Raw genomic sequence first — 20,253 nt, forward strand, 5'->3', positions numbered from 1 at the left:
TTTATGACATCCCTTTATTGTTGTAATGTTTTTCATCCTGAACTTTTGACCTGCTGCCTAACCCTCATTTGGAGTCCCTTTCATATGTCTGCCCCAGCCTTTCTGTCAGGCAGGCTGTGTGCTTTGAGAGCTGGACACTGTCTCCAGGATTTTTGTTCTTGTTCACCTGTCTTGAGAGCTGGAGTAGTCCCAAAGTGCACAGAGACAAGCTGATTTGCCTTGTTTCCTGTGAAAATGGTGATTTCTCTGCATGTTTCTCCTGCTGGTATAAGTCTGCAGAACAAATGTCAGAGTTGGAGCACAATATTAGGTTCCAGAATCTGCTTTGTTAGAGGGTCATTTGCCTTTCACTTTCAGAGACTTTCCAGGCTTATTAAACTCCTACAGAGACTGTGCAACTCAGAAACCCTTAATCATAAAGAATGGGGGTTTTGGACCTTGTTTTCTACACTAACTATACAGCAAGCTGTGTATGTACATTCAAACCAGGTCACTCTTGCATTCATCTCAGGGAACGTGTGGCACAACAAACATGTGACAAACACCAACCACATCATTTTATGGCTGTCCCCAAAGCCACTTTTAGCAATAACTAAAGTTAAAAAAAAAAATCTGTGTTTTTCAGAAAGAAGTTCCCTGCAGTACTTTTGGTTTAAAGTCCATAATTGGGTTGCACACAAACACAATTTCAGATTTCCTTAATGGCCTTTTGTTTTCCTCCTTGCAGATAATGAATTCATTTATAGAAACCAGAATGGCACAGTGATTCTGAGGAATGTCGAAACCAACAGTTCAACAATATTAATAGAAAACAAAAAAATTGTAAGTATTTTCTATGACAAGTAGCTGAATTTCACAGCTCTCTTGCAGTTGGATCAGTAAAGCAGAAAATGACTTGGGTTTCAACTTCATGTATTGTCAAGGAGAAGCAATTCACTGGTGCTACAATGGGCTATGCAGTGATGGATAATGTGAGATTGAGCTGCAGCTTTTGTTATTATTCTGCAAGCTCAGTGTCTCTCATACTCTGGAAAGTATCATATAGAGATTTGCAGCTAGTCTTGCATATCATATATAATTGAAAGATGCATAATTCTCATCTCTGCATGCTTTATAAAAATACAATTGATATCATTTACTGTCTGTTACCATTCTCTACATTCCTCCATGCAAATACTTATTTTTTATTTGTGCATTGGCTGATTTTTCTGGGCTAATGGTTGAAATGTGATTTCAGTGGTTTTTATGAGCAGTGCTAAGGAAAAGAAATGGAGTTGTATTTGAGAGAAACACTAAGAAATTGTAGGAAGAAGTTAGTAGGTGACTATTAAATTGAATGTAAAGAAAACAAAGTCACATCTGATGAAGAGTATTGCTTATAGTGACAGAAGTATTTTGTAGCATTGTTTTGTGTAGTAGATGAAACCAGCATTGTGGCAGAGGTTAGTACATCAATTGTATTAATTATTTTTTAATGAGACAAAAAATTAATTACTGAATTATTAGATCAGGGCCCAAACTTAAACTCCACATGCTGCATTTAACCTTCAAACTTTACTGCATCACATAAGCAATCCTCTTTCATCAGAGTGTCACCTCTTTCTTTACAATTCAGAGGGAATGGACTGGCTTCCTCTAATGTCAAGGTCTGTTGAAGTCAAATTGCTTCCACTTGGCCTCTTGTTTATTCCTCTGCTTTTTAATTATTGCCATTTGTAAGAAAAGCACAGTGCTACAAGATAACCCTGCATTTTCATGCCATTTTCCACCCCGCTGCCTGCTCTACCTTTGTTCCTCTGCCCTCTCAGTAAATACATCTGCAGGTCACCTCCACCGTAATCCACAAAGCCCCAGTGCAAGAGCTGTCATTCCATTTACTCAGACATGTTGTCTTTTTCCTCTTCCTTTCCAGCCCTGGGGCAGAAAACTTGTGCTACTTGGTCATGTTTTCCCTTCCCCATGCCATTACCATAAAATTAAATAAAATCTGTCTCCATGCTGCCCCTGCTGGTGCCCAGGCTCCCCCATCCCTCCCCACCCTGAGCTGCTCTGGCTCAGCAGCCCAGGAGATGTCCCAGAGAGGTGCTGGGTGCCTCTTCCCTGGAAACGCTCAGGATCAGGTTGGATGGACTCTGAGCAGCTTGGTGTGGCTGAAGCTGTCCCTGCTCATTGCAGGGGGGTGGAATAGACAGCCTTTAAAGGTCCCTTCCCACCCAAATCATTCTGTGATGGTGCCACTTGTCCCCTCTGCTTCTGGCCCCCTCCCCCAGCACATCCATCCTTGCTGGCCTTGGGGAGGACTTTCCCCAGTTCCTCTTTCAGTTTTGCCCTGTGGGACTCTCTCAAGGACTTAGATCTAATTTGTTGGGTGAGAGGGTGAGATTTAAAAGGCACTGCATGAGTGATGTGTCAGTGGCACCTCTCTTTGACCTTGGTGCCATCTGTGCCAGCAGTGCATTATATTGAAACATACTGGGGAGGAGAAATGGCTTCACTACACAAATGAAAAGTGGAGCTGGAAAAAGGTAATTCCTGGCAGGTCTGAGATACCCTGGCATTTCTCCTTGTTAACAAGATTTACAGGGCTGATTTTTGCAGAGCCCAGGTCAGGGTGCAGTGGATCACTGCAGCATCCCAAAAACTTTTAACTGGGGAAAACAGAATAGTTTTCCTCTCAGTTATCTTAATTGGGGGAGGCAGTGGTGTCTTTATTACTAATTTGCTCCAGAAGCTACTTAGATTTATCTTCTGCACTGGCCAGTGAATACAGATAATGAGAGGAAATTAATAAATTGCCATTTATCAGAGCTTTCTACTAACTACTGCCTACACCTACCACCTCACCAATGCAGTAAGGAGAATTCTGGGTTTTTTAATATAGCTGCCTTCTCTGAGTCACAATGCATTTATTCTTATGAGTGCCCACATAACATTTCTGGGGTTTGAAAAAAAAGATATTTTTTTCAAGACACTTAATTCTGTCAGTATTCTTCATCCTTAGAGAGATGATCATAACAATTAGTTCTAGGTGTCATTAGCTTGAAAACTGATGAATATTTGTTTCAAAACTCTCTTTATTTTCCAGGTCTCCTTAAAGGCTATCCGGTATGAGGTGTCACCTGACAGGGAATATGCACTCTTTGCCTTTGATGTTGAACCTGTAAGTAAACAGATTTGATTTCAAAATACACAGCCAGTGGCAAACTTTTCTTTCTTTTTTTTTTTTTTTTTTGACTTTGATGCCAGCAAGATGATATTTTAAATTAATTGCTTCCTATGAAAGAAAGCAAGAAACCCCCTCACTTAGCAATTCTGAGAGCATGTCACACTGCCATCTAGTAGAGGAGAAAGGTATAAATTAGACTGTGAGGAAACACTGTCACTGCCAGGATTTTATAGCCTCTGGGAGGGGGATTGTAAGGACATGTCTTTGCTACAAGGATTTCTATTCCTCTTCTGTGATTTTTTTTTCCACAGTGCCTTTTTCCATCACCCTATAAATTTCTTTCCCAGAACAAAAAGCTACTGTCAATGTCTCCCACAACTGAAATAATACATTAATTATGGTGTCACCATTCCCAGTGCTGCAGTTAGGCTTGAGCTATCACTTTCATTATAAATCCTTTTCTTCTGAGGGTTAGGTATAAATCATTTGTAAAAAATCACCATTAGGTTGATACTAAGTTCTGGATTACAGCAAATTTTTTACCAGACTTCAAAAGGGAAAAATGTAATGAGTCATTTTTAAATGATGACCAAAGAATCAAACATGGGGGAAGCAATTCTTCTGCATGAATAATATTTTTGTCTTTCTCAATTCTGCTAGTATAAGGCCTGAAATGTTTGAGTGATAGCCATGCTGTACTACTTGGATGAGCTATAAGCCCAATATATTTTGTTTCCATTGTCTAGAATATCACCAATTCTTCAAAATGAAAATAATTAATTCACTGACAGCTATAATTGATTTTTTCCCATAATGTAAATAACATTTCAGCTGCTAACCAAAGGAAATTTGCTGGTTCTTTAGGCAGTGAAAGTTGTAGCTCTGTTGCTTATCTGATTTCTCTGCTATCATCTTTGTAGTTATTCCTGACTTGGTGCTATGAAAGTCAGAAGAAACATGTCTGGTTTTAGAAAAAGGAAAAATAAAACCATCAGAAACTTAAGGAGTAATTCCTAATGATTTTTCTTGGGAAATTACTGGTGGTGTAACTTCACTTACCTGAAGCCTAGCTGAGTTCTAGACAGAGATGGATGGGGAAGTGTTAAGTTAATTCTAAACATGGAAAAGACAGCCTAAGGGTCACTGAGCAAGCAAGCCTTTCTCTTAAATTTCCCTGCCTTGTAAGCCAGAGATGTTTTGCAAAATGCTGTTCTTTTAGGGGAAATCAGCCTTTGTCTGTGGAAGCCCTGTGCCAACTCTGCTCAGATGGACTGTGAAAGCTGGAAGAGCCCTGAGGAAGGGCTTCCTCAGTTCCTCTGAGAATGACAGAAAAATGCCTTTAATGACAAAACAAAACCCAAAAAACCCAACCAAAAAAAAAAAAAGAGAGAAAAAGTTAAATATCTAAAAAACAGTAATGAGAAAATAACTTTATTCTTAACCTTTATCCACTGAAAGGAATGCACACTCTGAAGACCTGAAAGAAGCAGAGTTAGGGGGGCTTTTACAGCCCAGACTTTGTGTTCAGTCTGTGGAGGAGTGCTTGATGTGGGCAATGTGGCAGGAGAGCCATGGGAATGGAAAGGGATGGGCTGGATGTGCCTCCTCTGCATCCTCTTCTCTGCATGTCAGTGCTTGCAGACCTGTGAGTTTAAAGGACAGAAAAATACTGAGTTTGTGGTTCTTAGGATGCTTGTCTAGAGAAGAGAGAGCAGCACACAGCCAGGTGCTCCCTGCATCACAGCACATCTTTTTCTAGAAAGGAAAACCCAGGGTGGGAAGCTGAAAACATTCTTTGGGAACGTGTCAGGATGTGGCATAGACTCACTGTAAGAGAACACTGCAAATTGTTCAGGTATTCTTATGTAGCAAGAGTTCCTGAAGCAAAGCAAAACAAAACAAACCCTCTTTTATTCCTTTAAGATCCATGTTTATGGAGGAAAAAAAAAATGTGTTGGGTTTGTTTTGCTTTGTTCTGTTTTGAAGCATGCTAATAGAGGGGTAGTTGGGTTCAGTCTTGGTTATTGCAGCCTTCAGCCATGATGGGTGGCTCTCTGTATTAAAATAGCAATAACAGTAAAATTATTTCTTCAGCTTTCTTCTCCCTTGGTATGCAGACTGTGGCTACAAATAATTGCATGTTAGTTAGCTCTTCACATTTTCTGCATTTCAAACCGTACTCTTGGACAAAATTCAAATTACACTGTTTTCTGCAACACAAGAAATTGATCAGCAAAGCCTTGGGCAGTTGTCCTTGTTGCAAAGTCAAAAGGAAATTTCAGGAGATGCATTGGCAGAGGACATGTCTTTAAAGTTTAATTCTACAATTTCAAAAAAGGAGCTTCTTGGAATTATTGAATACTTATTTTTTAGCCATCAGAAATTGTTTCTTATTTCTTTTGCCTTTTGAAAGTGTCATGTGCTGCCTTTTAATTGTTTGTGAGTACAGATATTTTCATCATTTTTTTACACAGTACAGTTGTGCTGCTTTAATATGCATAGTATGAATTAATAATTTGTCTGAATTCTGAAATGAATGGATTCAGCCCCAATGTTTAATACCAGCCAGGAATAAATATCAAAATAGAGGAGCACAACGTGTCACTCCAATGAAGAGGAATATTTTTAAGAAAAGTGCCACAAAGTCATTTCCTTCCAGTAATAGCTGCTTCTATATTTTTCTATTTATTTGCATAGAAGCATCTGTGCTCAGTGTTGGTCTGGGTGACAGCACTGACACCCACACTGGAATAACACAGCACTGAACTGCCAGACACCTATTTTGCAAAGACACTGAGGCAGCTAATGTGTGTTTTCCTGTTCTATCACTTCATCATTTTAAAGGATAATGAATTGAAGCACGTTCCTTAAAACATATTTCTCCCAGGAATCTTGGCTGTGAGGCTGCTGTGGGTACACTGTAGCTAGTCTGGCTGTCAGATTTCATTGTAATGTTTTGTTTTTTTTTTTTTTTTTTTTTGCAGTGCTTATATTTACAGAAGTTTAATCTTTCAGGCAGCAATATTCTGGGTAAGCCTTGTGCTAATAGGGAGCTTTTGTAACCTTGAACACAGAAGATTTGTTCTTTTTCTGGAAAGGTCACATGAAAGGCACCAAGCTTCTTTGTCTTGAAATACTCCCACAGTTTTCCTGCTGTTTATTTTAGTTTCTTTACACCACAACAAGGTGCAACCTGAGGCTGAAACAACAGAGTGAAATTTCGGGAAAGCATCAGGGAATAAACACCTCCATGGAGAAACTTTGATTTCAAATCATCCTTCACCAAAACAAGTGTGTGGGGCTCTGAAATGAGGTTTAATAACCCCAAAACATGTGGGCAAATGGGGTTTGGGCACAGCAGCTCAGCAGAAGGGGGGCAGAGGCTCAGGGCTGTCTCTGGTGGTACCTGGCCAAGGACACTCTTGTCCAGCCCGTGGCTCCAGCAGCACTCATGGGTGTGGCATTCACATTCTCTGAACAGGGTCCCTTCACCCAGGGTTTTTCTCCTGGGATTGAAAGGCAGCAAGAGGCCTCAGAGAAAAGGAAAACTGTAAGAGCCAAAACGAGAGATGTGGGACTCCAGGCAGCTCTTCCAAATTCAGTTTATTCCATCCAAGACATTACAGCAGTCCAGGGTCGTGGGTGACAGAGCTGTGCCCACAGCTGTCAGCTCCAGCTGCAGGCAGGCCTGGAGACCCTTTGGTTTGGTTACAATGCATTATATACTTTTCTTTGCTGAGCATCTTAATACAGTAGAACCAATCTATCCCTTAACTATTGTCCATAGCCTATCATAACTCCTGTAATTACCATATTCACGTTACTGCTCTCCAATCACTACAAGTTAGCACATTACAGTTTAAGCTAGAAGTTGTTTTTCAGTTTTCTTGAGTGGAAAATTCTGAGACCTTTTTTCTACTTGCAATATTTCCTGACTTGTTTGCCTGTGCTATCTTTCTGCTTGGTTAAAACATCTTCTTGTTTGAGGTGGGTTTGTCCTTTCCTCCAAGCCATACAAACCCCTTCTAACTCACATACCCTTTGCCTCCTTGGTTATCCAGTAAGACTGGCTCAGCTATTCTTTTCCTCTATATCAAAGCTTGCTTCCATCTCTATTCCTTCATCAGACTCTACATTTAAAAATCTTTCTGCTAAGCACACGTATCTGTGAGATTTGCTTGTCAAACTTTCATCCTTCCCAACAGAAAACAATATTATCTCATTTGTTTCTCCTGTGTTGTGCTCACATGTGGAATGTGTCTGGAGATTGTTTACCCACAGGTGATTGTTCCATTGGACTCTGCTGTGAGTTGTTTTCACTCAGTGGCCAATCAGGGCCAAGCTGTGTTGAGACTCTGGAAAGAGTCAGGAGTTTTCATTATCATCTTTTTAGCCTTCTGTAAGTGTCTTTTCTGTATAGTACAGTATGGTATAGTACAGTATAGTATAGTACAGTATTCTTTAATATGACATAGTATAATAAATTATTAAATTAGTCTTCTGATAAGATGGAGTCAGATGCATCATTCTTTCCCTTTGTTGGGTTGTCTGCTTTTATGATAGACAAGCTCTGTACTCACCATGTGCCTCCTGGGGACAGACCCAGGTCTTTGGGCTGGCACCACCTCTGTGGGTACCCTTGGTCTCCAAAAAGTATCTCCTAAATAGCCAAGTGACAAAGCAACCCTTAAATCTCGTAGCATTTCTGTGACTGAGGTAAGAGTAAAAGCAAGTAACTAAAGCTTGTTCAGCTTTGTGTGGCAGTCAGTTACCAGTGGAGTTTGTGCAATGGAACAAAAGAAACAGAGGAAATATGTGAGAAAAATACCTTTTTACTGGAGTGATGTAGTGAGATGTTAAATAGTGAATATTTAATTGCCTTTACTAAGAATCAGTGTTGTCATCACGCAAGAGAGGAATTAAAGCTGCCAAGATTCCTTGTAAAACTTTTTGCTCTTTGTCTCCAATTTTACCAGCCCACCACTGTGTTTGTGCCAGTTAAGGGCAATTACACTCAGAAATGCTGGCTGATTAGCATGGACCAAACTGCAAAGGCTTCTGAACAAAGCTAGGGCTCAGAGACTTTTGTAGCTGATACAACAGATGTTGTTACCTATTTTGCAGTAAAATAAATGCTCATTTTTAATCCAAATGGCTGTAAAGAATTAATCATTGTTGTAATTAGAACACACTCCATAATTATTTTTTAGCATAGTTCATGTGACAAGTTCAGTATTTCTGTTCTCCCTGCCTGTATCTCTAAGAGAAGTGGTGGGACCAAAGAGAGCTCAGAAAGATCCAGAACAAATCTTAGGCCTGGCATTTACAGTGTGAATGAAGCAAAAAACTATTATTTATAGAAAGCAACATATTACGATTGTTGGTGTTACTATTTTTTATTATTTCTCCAAGTCTGGCTTTTAGGTGAAATAAATGGGTTTTGTGCTTATGGTCCAATTACAACCTCATACTAATTTAATTAGTTGTGTAAAAATTAAAATAACATAATGCTTGTTATTTCTAAAACACTAATGGATATAAATATTAATGAATCCTCACAACATCCTTTTGAGCTCGGTGATAAACATTATTATGATAAATATACCTCTGAAAATTGAACACTGTCATAACTATCATCTGTAATACTGCTCAGACTGTAGTCATGATATTTATTGCTTAATTGAAATGGATTTACCAGGCCTAGAAATAGGCTTACATAAATCTGTTTTCTTTATATGGCAGTAAGTATATTTCAGATGTATTTTTTTCATTCTCACCCAATGTTACTTTCAGGAACACTGAAGGTGTTTAGTGATTTCATGATAAAGTGAGCACAGATAGAATATTTCTGTCATAAAATAATGCTACCTGTTTTATTGATTGTTATTTAATTTTTGGTGTTTTGTTGTAAATTATTAGTTTTTGAAGGGGCCATTTTGAAGTAAGAAGCTTATGTTTATGGTTTTTCATATCCTCTTTTTAATGTAAATACAATTTTGAATCATTGTTCATAAATCAGAAGGACTGGAAATTTTCTATTGGAAATTGTACAATATAAGGGCATTGTTCACTTATATCAAAGGCTGCTGGCTAAAATTATTTTTTCCAACCTATATTTTCAAGCCTAAAGCACTGTAATTTCATATACTTGTGAGAATTAGTTACTGTTATTAGGATAAATAATGGATTAGGATAAAGCACTAAACAAAAAGAGAAAAAGGACTCAATCCAAATGCTGTTTATATTAGTTAAAATATTTCTGTTATCACATTGTGCATGTGTGTATCTTCAGGCAGAGTGTTTTCTCTTTTCTCAACTCACCAACTGTATGAATGTAATTGGGAATGAAGAATGAGCTGTAACTCTGTAGTCATCCAGTGTTTTTTTAATGAGCAGAAGTAAAGTTATTAATGAATGAATTGAAACACATTGGCCAGCCACTCAACAAATCTGATAATTTGCTAAATTTTCAGGAAAGTAACAACTTCAGGTATTTCCCACAGAATAAATACTAATAATACCATTCAGCTAATCTTTAATATTTCAAGAAAATGCTCACAGCTTCTGAAAACAGCAGCATTTTTATGTGTGTGCCTGTGTGGGTTGTCAGTGAAGTTGTTCTGGGGTGTCAGGGCTGAAGGTGGGGACCACCTTTCTTTCTCCTTCTTGTCACAGATCCTGTTTTTAGTGATATTATTTTAAAAGCCAAGATTAGCAGTGTGATTACCTTGTTTGACAAGTGCTGTTTAACCTCTTTGGGGTAGAACAGCAGAGCTCCAGCTGCATTTGCATAGCTAAAGCTAAGGCCTGTGTGTCCAGAAGTGTTGCATTAGCAAGAATGTGCTAACAGCATAGAAGAGGTTAATTTTGTGGGTGACAGTTTCCTTTGGATTTGAAGCTGAAGCAGCAGCTATTGTTTTGACAACAGTTAAAGGCAATATTTTATTTTAAAAGGAGCTTGTTGTGGTACATTTTAATTACTAATCTGGTCTCTGTGAAAGACAGCCTATCTTTTCCAATCTCAAACCCACCATGAACAAATCCCCTCATCTGCTGTTTTCAACCAGACAGACAAACCAGAATTTTCAAAGGCATCAGACAAGGTTGATTCAAAAACATTTCCACACTCCCATTTGCTTTTCTGTCCAACCTGGGGAAGTCTGTCTAAGGCAGGAGATGAGCTCTTGATGGTCCCCTTTCATTGAATAAACCAAAGCTGCTAACCCTCAGCTGCTGGGAGTTTTCCCACCAGTGAATCTCAGCACAGGCAGCAGCAGCAACATCTCTGTCAGATGTACCAGTGTGTGTCGTGTCTTGGTATCAGTAATTGTTTCAGGCTAATTAATATTTGATATCTGCAGTGGCACAGGGAGAGAGGGAAGTTTGCCACACAGCTCTCAGGGGATTCCTGGGTTTTCAAAACTCTGTAATAGAGTTGTGCAAACACTGCCTTCTCAGGTGTCCTCAGCTGTGCCTTCAGCAGCAGGGCCCTCTGGATGCCAAACCTTCTCTGCTGCCTGTGCTTACAGAATTAAAACTTCTTACTATAGGAGGGTGGATACCCTCTCTAACTGAGTAAATATGCCATCAGATGGAGAGAATATTTGTTCTTCCACCATTTCTGTCCCATTGTTTGTTTAAAATAGCAATTTTTGGACACAGTTACAGGCTTGTGGAGCAATAATTACTGAAAAGTTTAATCCTAGAGTTTGCTATTGAGGGAGAAACTACAGAAATTAATTTAATGTTGCTGAATTTCAGGGCAAATTTTGGACTAACACAGGGGAAGAAAACAGGTCAAATCTGTTCTTTATTTTGGTTTGGGGGACCCTCATGGTTCCTTTGAAATCCTGACAAAGTTCCAGCAGAAACTGTATTCCTTTATGTAGCCTGAATGGTTCTTTGCTTTTGACAGAAATTCTTCTGCTTTGGAACAGCTTGATTTAATGAGGAAAAAAATAGTTTAAACAAGAAATTAGAGGGGGTTAGGAACTCAAACAAACATATTGTGGGGACATTTTGGTACTTAGGATCCTTGAGTCATGGGGCCATGGGTTCTTATTTAAAATTAAGGGTCTGTCATTGTAACTCAGTAGAAACTGGGGAGAAAAAAAGTGGAATGAAAAGACACATCCCAAGTCTTCATACTTTGTTTTCCATTCTTAATAAAAGGGAAAGGAGTGACAGTAAGGAGGAATGGCTGGTTGTGTCTATTATCCACAGAAAATATGTTTGCAGCCCTAAAATATAAAGAGTGGGTACTCTCCTCATGCTCAGCAGGTATTCTTGGAGTGGGATCATCTCAAGATTTAAGGAACTTGGTCTATAGGAGGTGTTCCTGCCCACAGCAGAGAGGTTGGAACTGGATGATCTTCCAGCCCAAACCATTCCATGGTTTATCCATTGGTTTATCATGGTTTATCATTTATCATGGGTTTATCACTGTGGTGACTTAGGGCCTGCAGCTCTTCCATGGGCCAACAATAAAACCACACTGGATTCCAGATTTTTGGCTCTCTTGCTCCCTGGTTTTGGGGATGTTTATAGGGGGAAGTCTGTGCCTCTGAAATGATGGTCTGGGAGCATTCATAACACACAACATGATGTGTTTGCCTGAGCTGGGAAGCAAAGCTCAGCACAGCCTGCAGTCCTCCTTCCCCACATTCCAGTTCTGCTGCTGCCTGCTCCCTACATAGCAATGGTTTTGGGAAAACTGCACCAAACCCCAGTTTCAGACTCCATTCTCTCCACTCCAGGGACTGTTTAGTCTGATCATTGCAACAAAACTTGAAATGCAGAGCATTAAAAACTTGAACTGCACAACACTGAAAGCAGAGTCTGCTGATTTCAGCTGCTGAGCTTTAACTGCTTTCCTATTAAAAACAATGGATTAAACCCTTGCTGTTCTCCTAATAATGCAGATAAATTGAATTAGAACTAAACCTGAAGCCTCCTGAATTGAGCTGGGAGACTTCAACAGAAATTGCACAAGCAAGACTGAGTGCAAAGTTGTTTTTCAGGCTAAGTTGGACAGCCTTGCTTATGTAGCAAAGGCCAATAAACTGTATCCTGCATTTATTCACAGACACAGATACACATCAGTAAACTGCAAAGCAAATCCATCCACATTTCCAGGGAAGACTAGGGGAGCATCCAAACTCAGAAATAATTAACCTGTCATGCAAAAGCACATAGGTATATTATGTATCAGTGTCAGCTATCAGCAGTCTTCCTCTGTAAATATTTTCTTTAATAAAGGAGATTCTCATCAAGCAGGGAAGGAAAAATAAAAAAGCCTCAAGGTAAAACACTATGATACCAAAATAAACATTTTTTCTTAGCTTGCATAAGGCTGTATTTCTCATTCTGCTTCCTTTTCTGAGTTTATAGATGAACTAACTTGAACAAATTGGTAGAGGTTAATGTCCTAATAAGATTCATAAAATGCCTTAAAAACAAATTGCAATTTGTTTTTGAGTAAAGCCTTCATAAGATAATGTCCAAGGTCTCCTAGACAGTCAAAATCAGATGGACAGCATTAAAATAATCACAGTTTTCTTGCACTTGTATGGGAATCTATCTTAATGAAAAATGGGGTAACTTTGATTTACAAGGAATGAAATTATTACCAGTATGAAAATTATTTTTAAAAAATTAAAATCTAACAAATAATTAGATTCCTTGCAACATAGAGAGGTTTCAGAATTACATTAGAGATGAGTTCCTGCTTTTTAGCATAAATTCCCTTCCTAAGTTTTTAGGTACAATGAACATCCTGGTTTGTGCTGGATTGTAATAAATATAGGTGGTTGTTTTAAAATGTCATGGAAAGAAATTTATGAGGAGTAGCATACAAAATGAAAAGACAACAGTGATTTAAAAAGCTTCAGAAGGCACAACTAGAAATAATTTAATTCTGGTGTCTCTGCAGAAACATATGAAGCAGTCTATAATCTAATTCTTCTATTTTCCAGTCCTTTTTGTTTAAATTTTTAATCACTGAAATAGTAAAAAAAATATATATTTAGTGCCCTCTTCTGGAAAAACAGCTCTTGCTATGCAGGGCACCCCAATGAAGTTCCTGTACTCAGAAATGCAAATCCTCTGACGTAAATGTTCTCCTCTTTAGCTGAGTTACATCCTAAATCCAAGGAGTGAGTGGCTCTCTGTGTTTACCCTGAACAAGTGCCTTTTATCTCTTTCATTGCCTGCAGAACTCTGCTTTCACCAGCTTGATGTTAAAACCAATAATTAATGTTCCTCCTTGGGCAGCTAATGACCCAGATTTGAAAATGGAATCTTCTATTCTTCTTTCTTCTATTCTCTGCTCAAAAGAAGCTCTTCCTTGAAAAGGGAGAGGAATCACAGGGCTTTAGTCGTGTCTTTAAGTGCTTGAGTCCTCATATTTCTGCTCTACAGCAGGCAAGGAGCAGGGCAGGTTCTGTGCTCCCTCCTGTCCCCTTTGCTCTCCCCCCTGCTTTCCAAAGATGCTCTTCATCACCACAGACCATTTACCCCATGGAAGCTGTCCACAGACTCACAAAGAAAATGTTTTCCTGCTTTCTGTGTGGTTTCAGTTTGTTTTCTTCCTGTCAGAATATAGAATTGTCTCTTCCAGTGAGTTGGATCTGTGTGTACATCGAGGTACAGCTCTGAGGCTTCTGATCTCATATGGAACTGGAAAATGAATCTCTCACTGAATGGGGAGAGGATTTTTGACCAAGGTTCCTAGCATACATCTGAGTATTTTCACTTCTTTCATATCCACTTTGCTGCTTTTAAACTGTTGCTCTCTAATGCTTTCTGACAGACTCATATTTCTTGTTTCAGATTCTTTTCTTTGAGTCTTCTAAAAGTGCCCTGAGCCTGGGACCAACTGTAAAAATTTTAATGCCAGTGCTAACTTCTTTGTAGTATTCACATTCTCAGCTGCTACAGTAGAAAAAGCAATTTTTTACATGTTAAGAGTAAATTTTAATAGAAAGAACATGTGCTGTGGTTCTGTAGTTGTTAATTTCTGCCTCTAAAGTGAATTATTTAAAAATGAAGAAATTAATTAGACATACTAAGCATTCAGCATTTTTTCATGGCTTGGTTCTCACATAATTGCTATAAAGCTTTACCATTTGCATTGTAAACTTCACAAAAAAGAGGCTTTTAGAATATTTCCACAGTCAGTGTCCACACAGCTCCAGAAATGTTTGTTTGAAAGAAGGCATGATCTAATGTTTCATTAAAAGCTGTATTAAGCATTCATTTCTCATGCTGTCCTTCAGCCCTCACACTTGCAGCTCCAAAGACAATGAAGGTGAGAGTGAATGTGGATGTGAACCCTGTAAATTCCCATTTCCACCAGCCTCTATAAAATGTATAATTCAGGGTGTAATTCTAAAGCTAAAATAAACATCAAAGGCTGCTAAGAGGAATCCTAACCCACACAAGCTTTTGGCACCATTGTCTGGGAAAAGGGAGCTGCTGCATGAGTCTGTAGGTGCAGAAAGGGGAAATGCTTGTGAAGAATGACTGGAGAGGTGAGCAGCAGGGACATCCCTCAGGGCAGACAGCTGCACAGAGAGGCACTCCAAGTGGCAAAGTGCAAGAGCCTGGGAAGGTGTTTTGGGGAAGGAAGTCTGTAAATCAGGTAACTCTGGTCTTCTGTCTGAATTGGCTTTGGGCCACTGAGCCAGGGAGGTGAACTGGATGGACTTTGGGTCTGGCCCAATGCAGGGATTATTATGATCCCAAATATTCCTAAAGAGTCAGGGTAGTGTGTTTCTGTGGGTGTGTTTGTATGGATGTGCAGGTGTTCTGTGTTCCCTGCACTTGGGGTAATTGCTATGTCCTTCTAAATATTTTATTTGACCTCAGGCTACTTTTGTACTCATAATACATAATAATGTTTGTTCATCTTTTGCTTCTGTTCCTTAGATATATTGTTTGGTGTGTTAGAATCACAACCATGTACTAGAGAATTTCATTCCCATTTCCAAGTTTCTGAATAGAGGGTGAGAGAGGAAACCTGGGGTTCCATATCTGTGATGTGAATATTGATAAAAGTTTAAAAAGATAACAAAAGAATGAGCTCATTATTGATAATGTTGATTTATAATTCTTTGTAACTTCATTGCAGCTACCTCCCAATAACCTGAGCATCAACATGTGCACAAAGGCTGGTGCAAAACTCCTACAGAGTGCTTTGCAGCCCCATTTTATTTCCCAGTTCAAAAGATAGCTGTTGTCCTTTAAGCAGTGGCTGAAGGGCTTGGTGGTGCCAGGGAAGCTCTGTGAGGGCCAGGTGGCTCTGGAGCAAAAGGAGCCTTTTGTAATTGCTTGGCAGGGCAGAGCTGCATTGGAGTGCAGCAGCAGTTGGCAGATTGGATTAACACTCTCTGAGGGGTGAGAGCTGGCACACGAGCTGGCTGGTAATACCTGTGGCCTGCCTTGATTCTGGAGCTGCATTTGCAACAAAAAAGAGCATCCACTCCACCCTGCTGCTGTCACAAAGTCATAAATCCTCAGGCTGGCCTAAAAATTCCCTTTTGGCACTGGCAGCAATATAAGGCTCTCAAAAGTGTAATTTGAAAACTATTCTTTTAACAAAGAATTATTATCATGAAACATCTGAGATAGGTAATCAGTCTGTGAGAGGTGAATTAGCAGCATTCTCTTACAGCATGGCAGTCCATCCATTCTGTGGTGGATGTTGCCATCACACTTGATTTGTGGCTGTTTTGCAAACTTGAGATGAGATTATTTGCCAAGGAATAACTCCTTGGCTTTGATGTTCCAGAGACCTTTGGTTTGGTGTTTGGAAAATCACTTTCAAATCCCAGACCAGGCTCTGGATGTTTGTGGGAGAGATTTGCATATTAACCATGTGTGCTGCCTGTGGTGCATGACCCCGCCACAATCAGCTTCAGCTTGGTTATAAATGCTTCCAAAATGCAAGTCCCCGGGGCAGGAATGTGCTGTCCCCCCCTGCTGTCACCTTGATAGGAGATTGCTCTCCAAGGAAGCATCTCTGGTGTGGGTGGCAGGGCATTCACAGCTCTGCATGACTGCAGAGCTGTCCTGGTTGCCCTTCAAACAATGAGAACAATGATTTCATTTTCAGTTTTAAGAGATTAAACAGTGAAAATATTAACAAAATAGAGACATGTCCTGGTGATCCACTGCCTCTTGAATTACTGCCTTCTTCCAAATCAAATGCTGAGGTTTCTTCCTGGCTCTGGAGACACCCAGTTGCTGATTTCCTCTATGGAAATGAGTGGAATGATGCTCACTGGTGCTCACTGGTGTGACTGAGGAGAGCACAGACCTGCTGGCTCTCCCTGAGGCACTGACAGGTTAGTGCTGGCTGTGTCACCCCAGCCAGGCACAGCTACACTGCTGGGTCAGGATCCTTCCCCCCTCTTTGCAGGAAAAAGCTTTACTCTCCCTTAACATGCATTCCCCAAGTCCATATCTTCCTCCTTTTGCACAAATGTTAAATTAATTCCTCTGGAATGCAGGGACAATTATAGCACAGGCAACCAGTTGCCAAATTCTCTGAATGTTGATCAATGCAGAGACCCCTTCTCATCACTTTTCTTGCTCAAACCCTTTTGCCCCCATCTCTGCCCTCCCCTGAGCTCCCCAGACTGTCCTGGAGTGTCCCAGCAGTGCCAGAGTGCCCTTCCTGTGGCTGTGAGCACATCACACACGAGGCTGATCAGCTGGATACAGCACAGCAGGCAAGAGCATCCCAAATCTGGTGTTTGATGACAGCTGTGGGTTAGTGGCTGCCAGCTGAAGCAATGCTCAGGCAATGCTCCTTGCTAGCATTTCATTATGGGGTTTCTAATTTATTGGAAGCAGGAAGGGAAATGGGCAGAGTTCCTTAGAGGGCTGTGCAAGCAGGTTGACACACAGCATGGGACTCTACTGGAGAAGTGATAAAGTATAAAGGGATAATTCAATGCAGGGACAAAAGAGAATATGCTGTCTCAGAAGAAAACAAAATAGGTCAGTATCACAATGAATCTGAAAGGTGAGATGGTTGAAGACACCTCCAATTATACAGCTTTATTGATTTGTTTTGTTCTTGCAAGCAATCAAGATTCAGTGAGTGCAGGGTACAAAATACCAATATGGATTTCAGTAGTTTTTTCTTTTTTTTATTGCAGTGACACAAAAAGAAAAGATAGCATGATGTTTCTGAGAGAATCTAATTCCAAGCTGGTTACTATGGAGTGCCTATTAGCAAAAAAATAAAATCCTTTGCAAAAATAGTTGGGCTGAGGAGAACACTGCTGACCATTCTGTCTCCACTGAGGGGAAAAATGAAAACAGCATTAACTAACCATGCCTCAGCCAGAGGCAACCTCTTGTGCTCTAAATCACAAATAGAGGGAAGAATAAAAGCACAAAAATTGAACAAAACATTACACAGAAGTTGGTGGTCAAGTAGAGGAATAGATTTTTCATCCCTTTGGAGGGCCAGTTCAACATGTCATGGCAAAAGAAGGATTTCTTCTCAACAGAACAGAAAAGATCAATGAAACCAATGGTGTCATAAAGAATTTTGATCAAGGCAAATGATGTTGACACACTAAGTGAAAATTCAGTTTTTTAATGTTGACTTTAATAAAAGACACAGAATATTCTGCAAACAGGCACAGTGACCTGCTTTAATCCTCCACAGACTACCATAACAGATTATGGCAGTGAGGTATTTTTAGTCAAAAAATTATCCTTTCCTCTCCTGGAAGATCTGTATGAACAGCACAGTTACCCTGTGAAAATCAGATTTTCTTATTGGTGACTGACCAATAGAAGAATCCATGTGACAGTGTGGTATCCTTTGCACACATACTTTGCCCATGCAGGAGAAGGAAACACAACCTCTGGTAAATGCTTGGTATTTTCCTCCTGAACTTGTTTTCCCCTCCCTTTCACACCATTTTGAGCAAACAAGGTACAAAATACATGAGCTATTTGCCAATGCATAGCAGCAGCCTTCCTTCTTTCTGCTTTATTCTCTTTTCCCTGTTAATCTGTCAGCTTCAGAGCCTGGTTAAATATCACAGATACTAAAGGCCAAATGGCAAATCATCTTTTACCTGCACATTTTGCATCACAGTGTTAGTTACTGTCTAAGGGCGCCAGGACCATTCTGAAAGGTGGAATATGTAATTATGTCAAATGCTTGGGATTATTCAATTGCCTTGACATTCATATGTGCATTTGGGGATTTGTCTGCTCATATAAGTAGGAAAATGGGCTGTGTAATCTATTTCCAACAAATGTCTTTTTAGAGACTCTTGGTGGGAAACCCTTTAAATGGATCTGGCAGTTCCTGTTTCACCAGCCACTTGTGATATATTTTTACTGTCTTACTGCACAGTGTAAAAGCAGATACATTCTTGAGACAACCAGGGTCTGTTAAGAATCCTGAGGGGATCTATTATTTGTTGATGTACTTTATTGTTACAGAATAAAAAATGAGTCATTTTAACTAGATAAATCCTGAGTGCTTTATGATTAATTACAAAAAAATATATTCTTGCTTTTTTCAGGCTTTATCAAACTGTTGTACACTTTTCTTTCTGATGACTTTTTGATGGGTTCATTTTTATTTGGGAGGGCTGAGATGGATTTTTGGATAAAATGTGTGATTCCTGGAAAAGGAAGACACTAAACACTGAAAATTTTGTTTTTAGCCTTGCAAGCTGCAAACAGCTTGCACTTCTGCTCTGCCCTGCACTGGTCCCTTGTGAGCTCTAAGTTTTATGGGATTCTTTTGTGAGTTTTCTGGGCAATTCTTTAATGTAAATAACACTACTGTACTGTAAAGGGCCAGGGGCTCTATGGAGCCATTTAGGAAATGGATGCAAGGCATGTTTTATTCCTGTATTTATCAAGTGAGTAACAATAATGAGCTCATGGCAGCCAGTCCACCTGGGCTTAATCCCAGATCCATGAGCTGTTTTATACACTGGGTGGTAAGATCCTAAATCAGCTCTTTGGATAGAAAAGCCTGCTGGAAGATGAGTGGATGGGGCTGATTTGGGGAGCCTTCTTCCAAGGGTTTTTCCCCCCTTTCTTTGTTTTTAACCTCCTTGAAATGAGGTGCCCCTTTGGGTCTATTCAGCACCTTGTCATGCAAACATTAAAGAAAGCCTTCCATAAATGCAGATTATTGCTGGTGCTGGCCTGGCATCAGCCTTCAAAGTGAGACAGAAGCCAACAGACAGGAGATGGAAATGTAAACTAAACTCTCTCTTTTTTTCTGATGTTTGGGGTAAACCCTCAGCAGGTAGTGCAATCTTTCATAAGGTATGAACCCATTTCACAAATTTCTTGGATATAAGGCACATATTTCTGCAGTTACTCTGGAGCAAATACAAGAGCTATGGATCCTAATTTAAAGTATGCGAAGAGTCACAATGAATAAATTAGTCCAAATCCACTCTGTGCTTAAATAACAGATAGTTTCTATTTCTGTAAGCCCTGCTGGACAGGGACCTGTGTCCTGACAGCCCTTAAACCAGTGTTTCCAAGGAGACATTACCATTCACACCACACTTTGCTCTGTAGTGACAGAGCACAGAAATTGCTTCTTCCATCTTCTTTCTGTACCTTGTTGGAACCCCAATTTCCCGGTTCCTTTGGAATTTGGTGGCCTGAGAGTGGCACATGTCCTTCTCTGCTGCTCCATGTGCTGCAGTGTTTCTATTTCTGCTCTCATCTGACCAAGTCCAGGTTTCTCCTGTTGGTTGCATAAAATGAGGTCAGTGGCTTCACAATAAGGTGTTGTCACATATCATTAGCCCTGCATTCTTCTGAATTTTAGAGAGATAATTGCCTTTCTGAGACTTCAGGGGAACAGACAGATCTGTCTCTCAGTCCCTGTATGATTTTATTTCATTGTAAACACACACGTGCTGCAGAGCATAATTTAGATTGAAAGTAAACAAGATCTGTGCTGTGACCTGGGATGAGAAGCCCAGTGGGAGAGTGTGTCTGGCCCAATGCTTTTGCCATAATGGCTTTTACAGCACTTGCTGGTGACAGCTGCCATGGGAGCTTCTGAGACCTGATTGTGG

At 39.9% G+C, this 20,253-nt stretch overlaps 1 protein-coding gene across 2 annotated transcripts in view; it reads left to right on the forward strand.

Annotated features, from left to right (window-relative positions):
- The window catches only part of DPP6 (dipeptidyl peptidase like 6), a 405,874-nt gene that overhangs the window by 265,465 nt on the left and 120,156 nt on the right, over positions 1-20,253 (forward strand). For both annotated transcript variants that reach the window (XM_050971416.1, XM_009085802.4), the window contains exons 4-5: positions 728-822; positions 3,086-3,160. In XM_050971416.1, the coding sequence (XP_050827373.1) occupies positions 728-822; positions 3,086-3,160 (170 nt within the window). The remainder of the gene's footprint in view (positions 1-727; positions 823-3,085; positions 3,161-20,253) is intronic.

Source organism: Serinus canaria, chromosome 2 (genome assembly GCF_022539315.1).
Source record: "Serinus canaria isolate serCan28SL12 chromosome 2, serCan2020, whole genome shotgun sequence".
Lineage (NCBI taxonomy): Eukaryota > Metazoa > Chordata > Aves > Passeriformes > Fringillidae > Serinus > Serinus canaria.